The following is a 15,619-nucleotide window of genomic DNA, read 5'->3' as shown; positions in this document are numbered from 1 at the left end:
GAGGCAGGGAGGGGTAATTAAATTTTTAAAATCAATTAACACTGTCATACTTTTGGAAATGTATGATTTTAGGCAGCTGGATTCGATTCTTCTTGTCCCACTACATACATTAATAGTAGTATTTATTAGAAAACATATAGCTTTGTAATATCCAAAGGGTTACAGCTGAAATTTCCCTGAGAATAAACATTCCACCATCTTGAAACCTAAATTTTCAGTCAGTTAGAGGAGAGATGTATTTCAGTATTGCTTGTTGGCTTTTTTCCCCATCCCTGGTAAAGAAGGGATGGTACGAATCTTGCTCTACCATCTAGCCACTTTGAGAGCCTTTTTCCAGAGAAACTGCTACATAAATAACAAACAAGTTTTATTATGAATGCTTGAACAGTTCAGCCTATGTCTTAGTCACTGTTTTTCTCCTAGAAAATACTCTGAAGAACACAGTAGAACATTTTCAATAGGAGCTAGTAGAAATATGCCTCAAATCATAGTCAAAGCTTAGGTTATGTCTATAATTTTTCTGTTTTTCACTGACATGCTTTATACAATACTATACAAAAATGTTAGGGCCCAGGCTCAAAACCTGAGAGATATCTAACTGGCCTTATGTTCACTTTGCTTGGTATTACATTGGTCTTTTGTGTCATAAATATTAGTTTAAAATATTCACAGTTTTGATTAATTTTAAGTCCCTTTGAGTAAGGCTGTATATTTTTAGATATTTTAGTGTGAATCAAACAGACACTGCAATATGTAAATGAAAGTCTGAGAAAACACACGTGTCATGATTATGACTAACACCTTTCTCAGTGATAATCTGTTTACATGGAGATAGAGCATCAATGATAGCTCGTGAATAAATGAAATAAATAGCAACTATAGAGCAATGAGAATTTCCACTCATTTATAATGAGCTGTTTTTCTGCTCAAGCTGTGTATTTTTCTCTATACATTATCTAAAGCTTATTTTACAAGCTCTTTATGCATATTTTTTGACTGAGGAGGATAACACAGCTGGACCTTTAGTTCGCTGAGCTGGTTTTTGTACATCTCAAAAGAAGACATGACCAGGGTTTGAAGTAGTAGATTAACCTTGTCGATGGAACCAACCTGTATGCCGGGTTTGCTGTGGCGTGGCAGTTTGCCAAATGGGCTCTGTTTTGGAGCTCATCTTAAAACTTGTTTTTCTCTGACTGATAACCAAAGACATAATCACAAGAAAGACACTGGTCTTATTCCTTGAAGCAACATTAAAAGTTGGTGTGGCTTCGTGCTAAAATGTACAAACAAGTTTAGCTTTTACTATCAGTGTAAAAGCCACACTTTAATTTATAATGTTCATCTCATATCTTCAGAAAATGTGGCACATTTAGAGAGTCTGTTCTCATTTCCAGCCTCCAGAATTATAGTGATACGACACTCGAATTACCAAGTTAACAAGAATGCTTATGCCATTAGTTTATAAGATGTTAATTGTCATATCTTCCTAATATTCCATATTGATGATGAGTGTTAAAAAAAACTAGCTTATATAAATATGAGTTCAACCTGAGTTCAATCCTTCATAGTATTTATATAAATTTAAATTGTTTTGAAATGTGGTGAAATGTAGTTGATCATAAAAACATTCACGTAAAGACATTCACAGCTAAAATCAAAGTATGGTGACTAAATATTCACTTCAGAATTAGAGATCTTTGACTATCTGAGTGCAGACAGTTATACAGATATTTTTTCTATTTTTGTTGTGTACATGACTTTGTTTTTAAAATTAGAACAAATTTGACTTAATGTTGAGTGAGGCTAAGTTGATACAAATGTTTGGGAAAAAATGGTCTGGATAGAATTTATTGCAAGGTGCCATTGCATTTTCTAACAGCATAGTAGAATAATGATATACTACTGTACTACCGGAATAATGGGATAATGCCTTCAGCAAAGAGCAGCAGACACCATTTAGGACCAGTTAACTAAGGCAACAACGCATTTTGTTAATGAGCCAAGTTGCTGGGTTTGGTATCTTTAGGGGCTGGGATAATTAATGCGACTTTGTTCCGTCCCCGCTAAATCCCCAATTTCAATCAACTGTCTTGTAAATGTCTTGCAAATTCACATGGTTCATTGCAATCCAAAGTATGTTCCCCATAAACAATGAGTCAGTAGTGAAATGTAGACACTGTGACAACACACTTTATGTTTTTAAGATTGATTAATTTATATTTCATAATACTAAATTTATACAGTTCCAAAAATTAACAACGTGTAAAAACAGTATTTAGTGAAGTTTCTCTCCCATCCCTGCCTCCTATCTGCCTAATTTCCTTTCTCCTTCCCACTAGGGAATCAATACTATTCTTTTCTTACATATCCTTATAAGCAATTCTATATAAGGATACATGAATATGTATTTTTTCTACATCCTTTTAAAAATGAATCATATTGTTCTTTAGCAAGTGTTCTGGAACTTGCCTTTTTCACTGAACAGTATGACATGGAGACCATTCCAAAGAGCTTCCTGGCTATTTCTTCACAGCTGCATAGTGTTCTATTGTGTGGAAGTTCTGTAATGTATTTAACCTTTTCATGGACAGAGATTGTTTCCAACCTTCTGCTATTATAGCAGGGCCACAGTGAACACCATTGTAGGTATTTCATTTTTGTATAAAATAGCAGCATACATTCCATCTCTATCTCTATGATAAATTCCTAGAAGTAGAACTGCTGGGTAAAAAATTTTGATAGCTATTGTCAAATTACCCTCCAATGGGATTGTCCAAATTTATACTCTTATCAGCAATTCATGACAGTGCATTTTCCACAGACTTGCTAGTATATGTTTAATTGAACTTTGGAATTTTTGCCGATCTTATAGGTTAAAATAGCATCCTTTTTTTTTTTTTTTTAAACAATTTGCATTTATTTTGTTATGAGAGTGAAGTCAGGGAATTTTTCATATTTTTAAGAGCCATTTTTACTTCCTTTTAGTGACATGCCTGCTCATGTATTTTGGTTATTTATTTATTTATTTATTTTTGCTGTTATGTTGTTGGCCTTTTTGTATTGATTTTAGGAACTTTACATATTTTGCATCTTAATAAAAAGGCCAATCTGAGGTCATAATTCTCCCTTGTTATCTTTTGATTCTTAACTTACACTTAAATACTTGATCCATTTGTATTTTATCCTGGAATAGGGTGTGAGGTATAGATCTAACTTTTCTTTACTCACTTCTTCCAGTTCCATTTACTGAATTGTTCAACTTTTTCCCACTTTAAGACACCACCTTCATTATAAACCCAAATCCTGTATGTATTTGGGCCTACTTTTTGGGCTTTCTATTCTGTTTCACTGGTCTGTGTATTCAGAGACCAACACCACACATTTTAGTTGATTTAATATCTGGTCAAATTAATTCCCTTCATGTTGCTTTTCTTTATGGAGTTTTTGTGGCTTACTCTGGCTTATGTGTTTTCTATACAAACTTCAGGATCTTCTTTTCTGATAAAAAATGGGTTTGTATTTTTATTAAGATCATGATGAAAATTCAGCTTGGGGAGAACTGGCAACATTTTATGATGATGTCATTTCTATTTAAGAATGATTTTCAAGTCTTCTGGTGTCCTTTAGAAATGTTAAACCTTTTGTCATGTTGGACTTGCCTATTTCTGATTAGTTTTATTCATCGTTGTTTAATATTTTAATTGTTATTATAAATGGTGTCTTTTCTACTATGTCTTATTACTGGTTGTGTTAATATATATAAAGTTATAATTTCCATATATTAATTTTGTACCCTGCTAGTTGACTGAATGCTACTGTTTGTAGTAGTTTTTGAGTTATTAACTTTCTAAAGTTTTAAGATATATATTCATATCTCCTGAAAATAGAGATAGTTTTAATTCCTCAAACCAAATGTTATATAATAGTGATAAAGTAGGTGTCTTTATACTGTTCTGATTGTAGTGGAACTAATTCTTGTGTTTTCCATTATGCATTATGCTAACTTTTGGGTTAAGATAGATTTATTTTTCATGTTTAGGAAGTGGTCATTGGTTCTTATTTTATTGAATGTTTTATCAAGAATGTGTGTTCAATTAAGTCAAATGTCATTCCAGTATCTGTGAATATAATAATTTGATTTTCCCCCCTTAGATCTATTAATAGGATGAACTTGATGTTTGCCTTGCTGCATACTCACTACAATCTAGTTTATGGCAATTTCATGACCTTTTGGTTTCTGAATTTTAGATTTGCTTAAAGTTTAAAGATACGGAAGTTTATTTTTATAGATATGCAGAAAAATAACATTTCTTTAATGTAATGCAGGTGACTTGGGAGAAAAGGGGGAGCGTGGCCCTCCAGGAAGAGGTCCCAAAGGTTTGCCTGGAGCTGTAGGTCTCCCAGGTAAGTGTGCTGTATAGCTGAGAAGAGGAGGTAGCCAAATTGGTAGCAAGTCGACGGCCTGAATTGAATAAACTTTCAAAATAATTGTTATTTGATCACTTAAGCATATTAGTTATTCAGAATGGCTAGCATAGATTTTTCAAGACCAGCTTTAGTAAAGAATGATCTGTAAATCATATCTGTATTCTTTGTCAGAAAATAGGTATCAGGACTTGAAATACTAATTTCCTTAAATGCTTCAAGAAAAATAGTGTCAAGGTCCAGGCACAATGCACTTGTTATAAAATTCTAAATACATTGGATCCTATCTATTTCTAAAGCAGGTGATAGTTTCCTTTTTTTTTTTTTTAATCTAAAATGCCAGAGCAGTAGGAAAATTAACCAGTTTTTAATCTCTTGCACAAAAAGTAACCGAAATTTTATTTTAAAAGCTCCCCTTACAAACACCCTCCAAAACCCCACATCCACAAAAAAAAAAAAAAAAAAAAGAAAGAAAGAAAATACAAAACTGAACATTCCTACTCATAACCACTAAGAGCCACACGCAAGCCACACATCACAGCTGCGTCAACTGAGGTGACAGGGTAGCCCCTGTGTGAAGGGCCCAGAGTCTGTCACTGGGCCTTCTGTTCTCTTTATACACTGGCTACCCTGTCACCAGAGTCCAGGCTGGAACACACTCATCCCTTGAGAAATGACTTACAAGTCCAAGCACAGAGGCAGCATAGCAGGGCCAAAAGCCAGTTCAGTTTAAGGGCATGAATGGTGCTCAACTTTCCAGCAAACGCTCTCTTATTGTGTGGAGGCAGTGGCTTAGGAAGGCCCCCAAAGCCCTAGGGGTCTGTTGCTGAGGAGAATTGAGATGATATTTGCTTCCACAATGGTTTGGGAAAACTTGGTTTAGGGAAGTTTAGGAAAAGAAATTACAATTTTCAAATTCTGCCAGAGGCTGATGTATTTAATCGCAGCTATAATTGTAGCCAAAAACATCATTGCTTTCCAATTATCCATTTCATTGCTTCTGGGGATTGCGTTCTCATTAAAATATTTTTTTAAAAAACATGAATGTGTGGAGATAACTCAAACACTGCCTTTCTAAAACTGATTCATGGGCTCGTCAAAATGTTTTCACAAATTGATAAATTTTTATAATTGGAAATGGAAGATTTATGATTAGAAATGAAGGGAAAATCTGGCTTAAATGGGATTTAGAGAAGATTTTAATATGTGGTAAAGCTTGGATTCATTGATTGGTGTTTAGAGGAGAGGAAAAGGAAATAGAATTTACTAACGGTGTTTGTCTCTGTCACCAGTGGTAGGAATAGGAAGTTTTGAGGCTGATAACATATTATCATCACAATTTACTTAACTATCTATATATTTATGAGATAGCCTAATAACTTCTTTTCTCATTTTATTGACAAATCACTTAACAGTTCTTGAACCAGTGACTTGCACTATTGGCAACATTTTCCTTTATTGAAAAAGTATTCTGGTTTCTAGGGATTCTTACTTTGAAAAAAATCTATTGGTAAGCCACATTTTCAATGAAAAGATGAGAAGATGGAGGAAGATCAGCTCCATGTGTGCTGTGTCCCAGACTGTCAGGAGCACATTATCTCCCACCTGCAGTAAACCATTTTCAGGAGCCGAGTTGATGGGGGCGCAAACGGGGTGCCCAGCCGGAGGGGCTTCCCTGATTGCTTTTTAGAACAGCAGACCATCCACGTGTAAGCAAATTGTGAGGTAGGACAAGATCATCATCTGCAGACCTCCCTGGGATCACTTATAAACAAAATGATTAATTTCAGCTGATCTTGGATTTGATCTTAAATCTGAATTGTTAAAACATTTTGTGCACTCCCTTTTCCAGGGGACTCTTAATACCTGTCCTTTCTGTTTTCCTTTTCCTTTCTTCCTTTGGTCGGTCCTTGCCCCTCTTTTCCTAGGATCACCTCCAAAATCGTCGCCCTCCTCTGATCTCTCCCCATCAGCTCTGATTGTCTCTCATCCTTCTCACCTCCCAGCTTACTCTTCTTTCTTGATTTCCTTGTTATGGTTACTCATGTCTCAACCTCGGTAGCCTTCCTTTTTTAGACTTTTGCTACCTTTTAATTGAGAGGATATCTGACATTGTTTAGTGAAAAATCTGAGTTCCAGATTATTTTTCAGGAATATAGGCTAACTTTCAAAAGCACAGATGCCAGAGAAGAGGGGTCTGCTGCTGGGTCGTTTTCTGCGCTTTGGCGCAGTGTCCTCGTGTAGCTCGCAGGTGAAAGCACCAGCTGAGGGCTTGGGTTTCAAGGTCGGCCCATGTTCTCTTGTTGACACCGTGCGTATGCTCAAGTCAGTCAAGTTCCTGACAAGAGCTTTTTGGGTCATTCCTCCCTTAAAGCTAGTACCCGAAAGTGGGCTGTTTGAAGAGTGGCTTCTACAATTCAGACATCCCAGGTTCACATTTTGACTCTGCCACTAACTAACTTTATGACATTGGGCATGTTACTTAATTTCTCTGCACCTCAGTTCTCCCATTTGTAAAACAGTGATAACAAGGACACCTCTCTGATAGTGTATTTCTGAGAAATAAAGAAACTCAATCCATGTAAATTGCTTAAGACAGTTCCTGGCTACAGTAGGCGCTCAAGAAATGTTGGCTGTTGGTACTATTATTAATAAAGCAAGCCCACTTTTTGCTTTTTAAGGTGGATCAAGGAGAGCTGAGGGCAAAGCTGGGCCCCAGTTCAGCCCTTGCAGCTTTTTTCTCTTGCTCTTGATCAGCAGTAATATATTACTCTTCTCTAAATCAGCACCGCCCCGATGCCTCAGACTTTCTCTCCATGAAAGTCTACTTCAACTCCAAATCACAAATGCAAAGTACTGGGTAGCAGTACATCATTTCACTGGTTAATTGTCCACTGAGGCTAGACTGCTTTTTATTTCCTGGTAGAGCTTGAATGTGTCTAGGAATGTGATTTCTGATCTCTCACAAACATATTATTAATTCGACTTTAAGGCCTGAGGGACCTTCAACCAGATTTTGTGCAGGGATTTGTCTGGAACCTTCTAGATAAATACACATCTTACCTAAAAGAAAGAGCCTAAAAAAAAAAAAAGAAAGAAAGAACCTGCAGAACAGCATATTCTGCAACCTTCTTTGTTGTTTCTATTGTTGGATTTGGGGCTCAAATCCTCCTGAATAAAAAAAAGATAGTTGGATCATTCTTTGTGCTAAGGCATTTAACATATTTTTTTATGATGTAACTAATATCATCATTTTCTATCAGTTGTTAGAGTTCCTGTATTCTTTCTGGACAGTTTTAATTCCCTGTCTCCCCTCTCCAATGCTCTATCTCTGTTTGTTCAGTGTTAAGTATTACATGCCCTGTAGAGACATAATGCTACATTGCTTGTTATGGAACACAGGTTATTATTATAACCATTACATTGATGATTATTTTGGCTACAGTGCTTTGTTGTTTAAAAAGTACACATACACAATCTAGTTTGTTTCTCACAGCCAGGAGTAGGCTGGGCAAATATTTAAGAAGTGCAGACACGGAGCCAGGCTGCCAGGGGCTTATGCACTATTATTTTACCTCGAAGTGCTTCAGTTTCCTCTTCTGTGAATGGAAATCACCATGCCTACCTTGTATTTAGAGCATATATGCACATGTTAATACATGTAAAGCTCTTGGAACATGTAAAGCCTGGCATATGGCAAACAGACACTCTGCAAATTTAACTATTATTATTGTTGCTTCCTTTTTCATAATATATTTGAGAAAATACAGACTCTTAAATTCATGTCCTGACAAAAGTCTCTCAGGTAATAACAAGACATATTCATGCTTCCTGAGTCTGTGTTCACAAAGTGGACAGAATGATTGGCTGTCTGTCCAATCATACGATTAGTTTTTCTTTGTAACCTAGACATGTGAATTGGGCATGTCCCATAACTGCTGGGTGTCTTGCTTCTTTCTCTGCCTCTCTTGCAGAGCTACGTGGATCACATTAGCAATCCCTGGAACTTTAGTCTCCCCCACCTTCAGTTTTGTGCCACAGGTCAGCCAGTGTTATTGCTTGGTTGGTTGTCTTATAGGTCTCTCTCTGTCTGCTGCCACCAAACTTGCCCATTTGGGACTAGTTCCTTGTCACTCTGAGGATTTTAAAGGAACATATTTATTAATAATAATGAGTCCTGATTTCCTCTTTGTGCACTCACTGGGGCAAAACATACATTAAATGACAAATCATTTGAATGTGAACACCAGGAAAGTGACTTGTGAGCTGAGATGCTTTTTGCCTCTTGGACATGGAAGTTATAGCTGGCTTTGTGCTGGGCTATACTAGATTGTAAGAATATTTGTTTTTCTTGTGCAAAGTCTGCAGAAAGGTGAGCTTTGCTTGAGACTATTGAGTGGAAAAATACACACGCACACATTCAGTTCTGGGCTAAGTTTTTCAGTACCTAGTTATTCAATTTCCATTGCTGCAGCTGTTTTATTTGGTTGCTGGGCCTTACATAAACCAATTTACAATTCCTTAAACATATACTGCTTTGTCAAATACCACAACATTAAGCTCAAGAAATATAAGAAAGTCCTGGTACATACAAAAAGTCTACATAACCAGTAGATTAATTATGAAATACCCTATTTAATATGAAAATTATTCACTTTATTTTATTTTATTTTATTTTTTTGCTGTATACACAGTCCCTTTTATTCCATAGCATGTATTAGGTAAGGGGCTGCCTCCAGAATGAGCCAGCCAGGATTGGCTTCCGTCAGTGTAACTTGACTACCCTCTAGTGGTTTTATAGAGAATGATATAGATACTCATTTCTTAAATAAATAATAATAATTTTTTTAAAAACCATGAAATGTTTGGCAATAACATTTCTAAATATTTTATTTTAATTGACATATAATAGTTACACATATTTATGGGATACATAGTGATGTTTCAATGGAAATATTATATAATGACCAGATTAGGGTAATTAGTCTATCCATCATCTCAAACATTTATCATTTCTTTGTATTGGGAGCATTCAACATTTTTATAGGTCCTTGACATTTCAGAAAACCATGTAATCATTAGGCAGTTAGTGTAAGTATCACACACATGAGGCAGGCAGAGCAGAATAACACTTTAGATCCACACTTTCTCTTTCTAAAGAGTTACAAAGCAGTTGGTAGATACTCATTAATGCAGCTGCTGGACTAACCATTTATGCCCATTTTGTGAACAGTTATGAGTCAGCTTCACTTTTTGAGTGATGTGGACTGTGGACATAGTGTCACCCAACTGAGGCTCCCACATAGTTCAGAACATCCATGAGAGCAAAGGCCCTGATTCAGGACTCTCCAGAGCCTGACAATCTGCTATGTTAAGGCGGTTTTTTCTCTGGTATTTCTACAGGGCAAAACCTCAGAAAAATATCTTAGTTTCTTATGATCATTAGAGCTCTGCAAAAATCAATACTGCTCTTTGTTTTTGTGCCTCTGTCTACTTCCTGGTCAACTCAGGCCCAAGGAATTAAAAACAAACACACACACACAAAACAATGACAACACACACACACACCCTGCCACACACCTCCACACCCTTCCACAGAGTTAAAAAATCAATAGGTGGAAAAATGCAGTTAGATTAGTGCAGTGGCTAAGGGTCTTCATTTCTAGCTATATGACTATGGACAATTATTTGATCTTCCTAACTCTCAGTTTATACATGAGAAAAATGGGCTCAGTAATGAGCATAGTGTATGGCACATGGAAACGAGAAAGCATTCTCATTAAGCGTTGGTGATGATGATGATGACATCATCCAAAGCTCCAAAGTGGTAAATTGCTGCATTTGGCAAAGGCAGAATTGGATGAGATGCACGTTTCATAAAATAAATCAAGGGTAGACAGGATGGCTTCATCAACCCTTCCCTCAGAGGATAAGCAGAAATTTGGAATAAACTCAGCAAGGTTAAAAAGAAAAAGAAAAACTTCTCCTGGAGTGTGTTGATGGGGAACCAAATGTGAAAATCTAAAAAGCTATCCTTCTGCTTTTTAATATTGTTTGTGTATTAGAGAATGAATTCTCTTAAACTTAAGGTTTTTGGTTGGCTCTACAAATGTTGAAAAAAAATTGAATTGGTTGCTAACATTTAAACATTGGGAGATATTTATTTAAAAACTCAGCTTCCTGGCTTCTCTTGAAAATTATCAGAAGTTCTGGCAACACTGGCCTGTATTCGCCGATGGCAGCTGTTAGCTGGAGAAGAGCTGCTGCCTGCATCCACTTTCCAGCTCACCACAGGCCTCACTCCTCCCTTTGGTCTCCCCAACACTTATGTGGAATATTAGTGGCCAAATTTCATTGCATTTGTCCTTTACGTTTCCATCTCATAAAAACAGTGGGGGAATTTCTTAATCCAGGCTCATTTCTTTATCACATCAGGGATCAGCAAACTTTATTTGTGAAGGATCAGATTATTTGGCTATGGGCACCATATTGCAGCTACTCAACTCTGCCCTGGTATGCCAAAGCAGCCACAGACAATATGTAAACAAATGGCCATGGTGGTGTTCTAATAAAACTATTTACAAAACCAGGATTTAGCTCATGAGCTGAAGTTTGCCCACCCCTGGTCTAAGTGACCATCCCAGCCCCTGTGCTCATTTGGTTTTCTACCTCTTCTCTGGGCATTTCCGTCTCCTAAACTTGATTTGATTTTAAGGCACACCTGGTGTGTCTCAGTGGGGACATTCCTACTGATAAGGTGCATGAAAATCAGATTTAGATCTGGCTCATCGTTTAAACCTTAAAAAAAACCAACTTCACCTTTAACTGCATCTGGTGTTAAGGATCTTAACAGGTGCTGCTGAAGGCATCGTTCTGCTACAGCTTTATCTACAGATGCTGGGGATTAGGGAGACGCTTTCTCAGGGGCCTCATCATTAAAAGAAAACACATAATGGTTTGCTTCATACTAACTAGGTATAGTTGAATGAAAGTGTATGGGGTAAATTAGGGAAAATGACTTACATCTCTGTTTATCTATAGCTTCGAGATGGATAATTATTCAAAGATAATTATTCCCCCTTAAAACTTATTAATATATTGCCCTATGACATTGCTTTGTGTGGATCGAAGTGTATGCAGCAGAGGAAGAATGAGATGTTACGTAAAACGAGATCTCTGACCTACCTTCTTTCTAAAAGTATGTGAGATATATGTAATAAGACCACTGAATAAGACCATATTACTATAGTAAGACCAACAAAAGACATGTAATAAGATTACTCAAATAGAAAAAGAAAAGTAAAAACCACAGAGAAAGAAGGAAAGTAACCAAATATAAGCAAATATGTAGTTGAACATGTGGATTTGGCTTCCAGCTTTTTGGCTGAAAGACCAAGTTAAGATGGCTGAGATGGAATGAAGATCCCTACATTATTTTGGCATACACAATTTGTTTTACACGATTTCTTATCACCACTTTTGCAATGATTGTGTGAAAGTGCTGCTGGTGCATTGGGGTAAACATTCAGCAGACATTCCTCTTTGTTATGGGGTGCTGTGCCTCAGAGAGTGTGCCCCATTGAGGGCAACGTACAACCCTTAAACACGACAAAAGGAAGACAAGCAAGAAATGTCCCCCAAAGAACCTGCTATGGCAAAGTTCATGTTGGGGTCACCCTTCATGAGAAAAATATCATGAAATTTTGTAGGGCACATGGCACAGCCTTCTAAAAGATATTAATCAATAATATCTCAATAATTATAATAATAGCCCCTACTTATCAGGTGCTTTCAATTGTAGAATTTAATTGTTATTGTTATTATTTTTATTTTTAAGATGAAGTCTTGTTCTGTCGCCCAGGCTGGAGTGCAGTGGCGTGATCTCGGCTCACTGCAATCTCTGCCTCCCGGGTGCAAGTAATTCTCCTGCCTCAGCCTCCCAAGTAGGTGGGACTACAGGCATACACCACCATGCCTGGCTAATTTTTTCATATTTTTAGTAGAGATGAGGTTTCACCATTTTGGCCAGGCTGGTCTCGAACTCCTGACCTCAGGTGATCCGCCCACCTTGGCCTCCCAAAGTGCTGGGATTATAGGCGTGAGCCACTGCACCTGGCCTGAATTTAATTATTAAGAAGACATTATAGCATCTTGTAGATGAAGAAACTGAGAGATTAGTGACTTGCTAATGTCACATTATTCATAAATGATAGGGCTAGAATGTAAAGCTATTTGTCTCTAAAACCTGTGTTTTTAACCACTAAACTATACTTCTCCCTGCCCAGATGTTGCTCAACTATTAGAAGTAAGGAATACTGCTACTTGCATTCAAAAGAAATACAATGTGAGCCACAAATGTGAGTTGCATGTATGATTTTAAATCAAGTGGCCACATGAAAAAGGTAAAAATAATCAGGTGACATTAGTTTTAACAATATAGTTTACTTAACCCACTGTGTGCAAAAGATCATTTCATCATGTAATAGGCACAAAACTTTTTAATGAACTATTTTCCATTTTTTTTCATATGAAGTCTTTAAAATCCAGGTGTGTTTGATACTTAGTTCATCTCCATTTGGCCTCATCACATTTCAGCGCTCAACAGACACCTATGGCTGGAGGCTACCATGGTGCACAGTGCCGCTCTACTGATGGAAATGTGGGTTAGAGACACTAAGGTCTCTTTCTACTTTTTATTTCCAAGAAAACCCAAGTCCAAGGAAGGGATCTTATTATCATCATCATCATCATCTTCATCACCAATCATCACCAGTCATCATCCATCGTTTCCAAAAGCGTTTGTTAAGCCCCTTATCTGAGCACTGCTGAGCTGTGAGGGTCCAGTGCCCTCTGCCAGTTTGCATTGATGAGGATTCTCCTGCTCACATGTGCAATCTTCTGTGTGTTTCAGGTGACCCAGGCCCTGCCAGCTATGGGAGAAATGGCCGAGACGGTGAACGAGGCCCCCCCGGGGTGGCAGGAATTCCTGGCGTGCCTGGACCCCCGGGACCTCCTGGGCTTCCCGGTTTCTGTGAGCCAGCCTCCTGCACCATGCAGGCTGGTCAGCGAGCATTTATCAAAGGGCCTGACCCGTGAAAGGCCTTGTGCCGCATGACTCTCTGCATGAACCACGCCTGGTGAAGGAGCTTGGGGGAGAAACACCACCCAAAGCTGGGGCAAAGATGATTACCTTCAGCATGATTACAATGTATTACCTTCAGCATGATTACGGAAGTCCTACTTGACAATCACATTTAGAAGAACGGTGCTATTCAGTAAGTTCTCTTTCCTTTCCCTTGGAGGGAAGACAGCAGAGTCATCAGTTAAAAAAAAAAAAAAAAAAAAAAGAAAGAAAACCAAACACCTCCCTTGAGTAAATTTATACTCCTGTTCCCAGGATCTTGAGCTTTAGTGTGCTATACCTATGTGTCTTACGTGGGCCACTGTGCCAATAAACAAAAACAACTGTTTGGTTTACCTCAGTTGCAGTAGTTATTTTCATTTAGATGTTGTTCTCAGATTATTGTTTCAGTTATATAGAGGATTACTAGACTAGTTATGAAAAAAACCCCACTACATTCAATAGAATTGGTGCTTAAAATCCCATCCATGTGCTGTCTCTGGAGTAAGAAAGGGCTACATCGCCCAAAATGATTTCCTTATGTCACGTATTGGTTTTCTTCTTCAGCCTGAACTTTTGTTGAACTGTATGTACTGTACCCCAAACCTGTTAATATTTTGACTGCTTCTATGTGAAAGCAAAGAAATAATTTTAATACTCTGGCATTCACAAATTTTATTGATGAGATTATTTATTTTAAAGGTTTGAGGTAACATCTCTGGTTGTACCAAAGAAGAAATAAATATGGTTTCTTAATCTCTTGCATGTTTTCTTATAAATAATCATGTTCAATGAAAAGAAGCTACTGAGCTTATTTAGATACATTAAACATTACTTAACTACTGGTTCTATAGGTGTATTTTATAATATTAGTGTTTTTTTCCACATAGAATAATTTAAAAAGCTGTTCCACAGAGGGTGTTACCCTGTGAGAGATGTGTGTGTGTGTGTGTGTGTGTGTGTTTTAGTGTGTATGTGGAGAGCTCCATGGACCTTTTTGAAATGTTAATTCCCTAGCAAGATGTGCAGCTGCATATGCATCTATATTTTTGTATAGTAGTTCAGAGATTTCGTGGACTCTTTTAAGTCTAGCTTTGCTTTATTTCTAGGTTAAGAATCACTGTGTTCATTCCAATGGTTTGTTAGCTCCCTCCTACTCAGAACTTTATTGCAAACATGATTTATGTTTCACCATTTCTTGTAAATTTTATAAAGGCAGCTCAGCTAAAGCACTGTATTCTTAACAAGTATTTCCTGACCACTTAAGCACTTTGTTATTATTTATGTAATCATATTGACTTGCTGTTTCATTAACATCTACTTAACTATCCAACAGACTTAATATATTCATTTTATATCACAGAGCCTATGAGTAACCTGTGCTGGGGCATAGAACAATAGCTTAACATAGTATCTTTAGTTTATGGAACTAAATTCTGTCAAGTCAAAGGAGAGTGAGCCCTAATATAATACTTATATTTTTTTCTCATGTGTATTTTATACATTTAAAAATTCTAGTCCTAGTTGTTTGGTTAAATCAATCATTATGTAATCTGTATTCGAATTTCTTTAAAACTGCTTACAGCATCTAGTTTTATGCTTCTAGCATGAATTTTGCTTAAGAAGATTCTTTGCCATATAGATCAGTGCTATTTACATAGACTGAAAGAATGTTCTTTCCCTTTTTTCAAACATTATTTTTGAAAATAAAGGTCTCTGTTATAGCTCCCTAAAACAATACAAAAAAAGGCAAACTTTTTCAGGAGCTGTGACACATAATGAAATAAATGCATAGCAATTATCCTTTCACCAAAGTGCTTTTATTTTAAATAGAGTGACATAATCAAATACAATAAAAGAAAAATTAGATAATCAAACGTTTCTAAGTTTTATAATATTCATAAGACAATTAAAAAAATAAAATGTCAAAGAACAGTTCACTCAGCTGTTCTACAAACCTGGTTATGTAAAGGTTGTACAACAAGCTCCACAGATACAGTCAGCAACATTGGAAACAACCACTTAGAAACAGATGATGCAAAACTACCACATTCCAAATGGCAGGAATGATTC

At 36.8% G+C, this 15,619-nt stretch overlaps 1 protein-coding gene across 2 annotated transcripts in view; it reads left to right on the top strand.

Moving 5' to 3' along the window:
• Positions 1–14,304, top strand: part of COL9A1 (collagen type IX alpha 1 chain) — a 99,762-nt gene extending 85,458 nt beyond the window's left edge. Inside the window, exons 38-39 of one of the 2 annotated variants that reach the window (XM_003897790.5) lie at positions 4,327–4,404; positions 13,337–14,304. In XM_003897790.5, coding sequence (XP_003897839.2) covers positions 4,327–4,404; positions 13,337–13,521 — 263 coding nt within the window. In that variant the 3' untranslated portion in view covers positions 13,522–14,304. The remainder of the gene's footprint in view (positions 1–4,326; positions 4,405–13,336) is intronic. The other variant, XM_003897791.4, reaches the window with a different exon arrangement.
• Positions 14,305–15,619: the final 1,315 nt, after the last annotated feature.

This window comes from Papio anubis, chromosome 6 (genome assembly GCF_008728515.1).
Source record: "Papio anubis isolate 15944 chromosome 6, Panubis1.0, whole genome shotgun sequence".
In the NCBI taxonomy this organism is placed as follows: Eukaryota; Metazoa; Chordata; class Mammalia; order Primates; family Cercopithecidae; genus Papio; species Papio anubis.
Note: the sequence above shows the minus strand (reverse complement) of the source record. Positions and strands in the feature narration are given on the sequence as shown.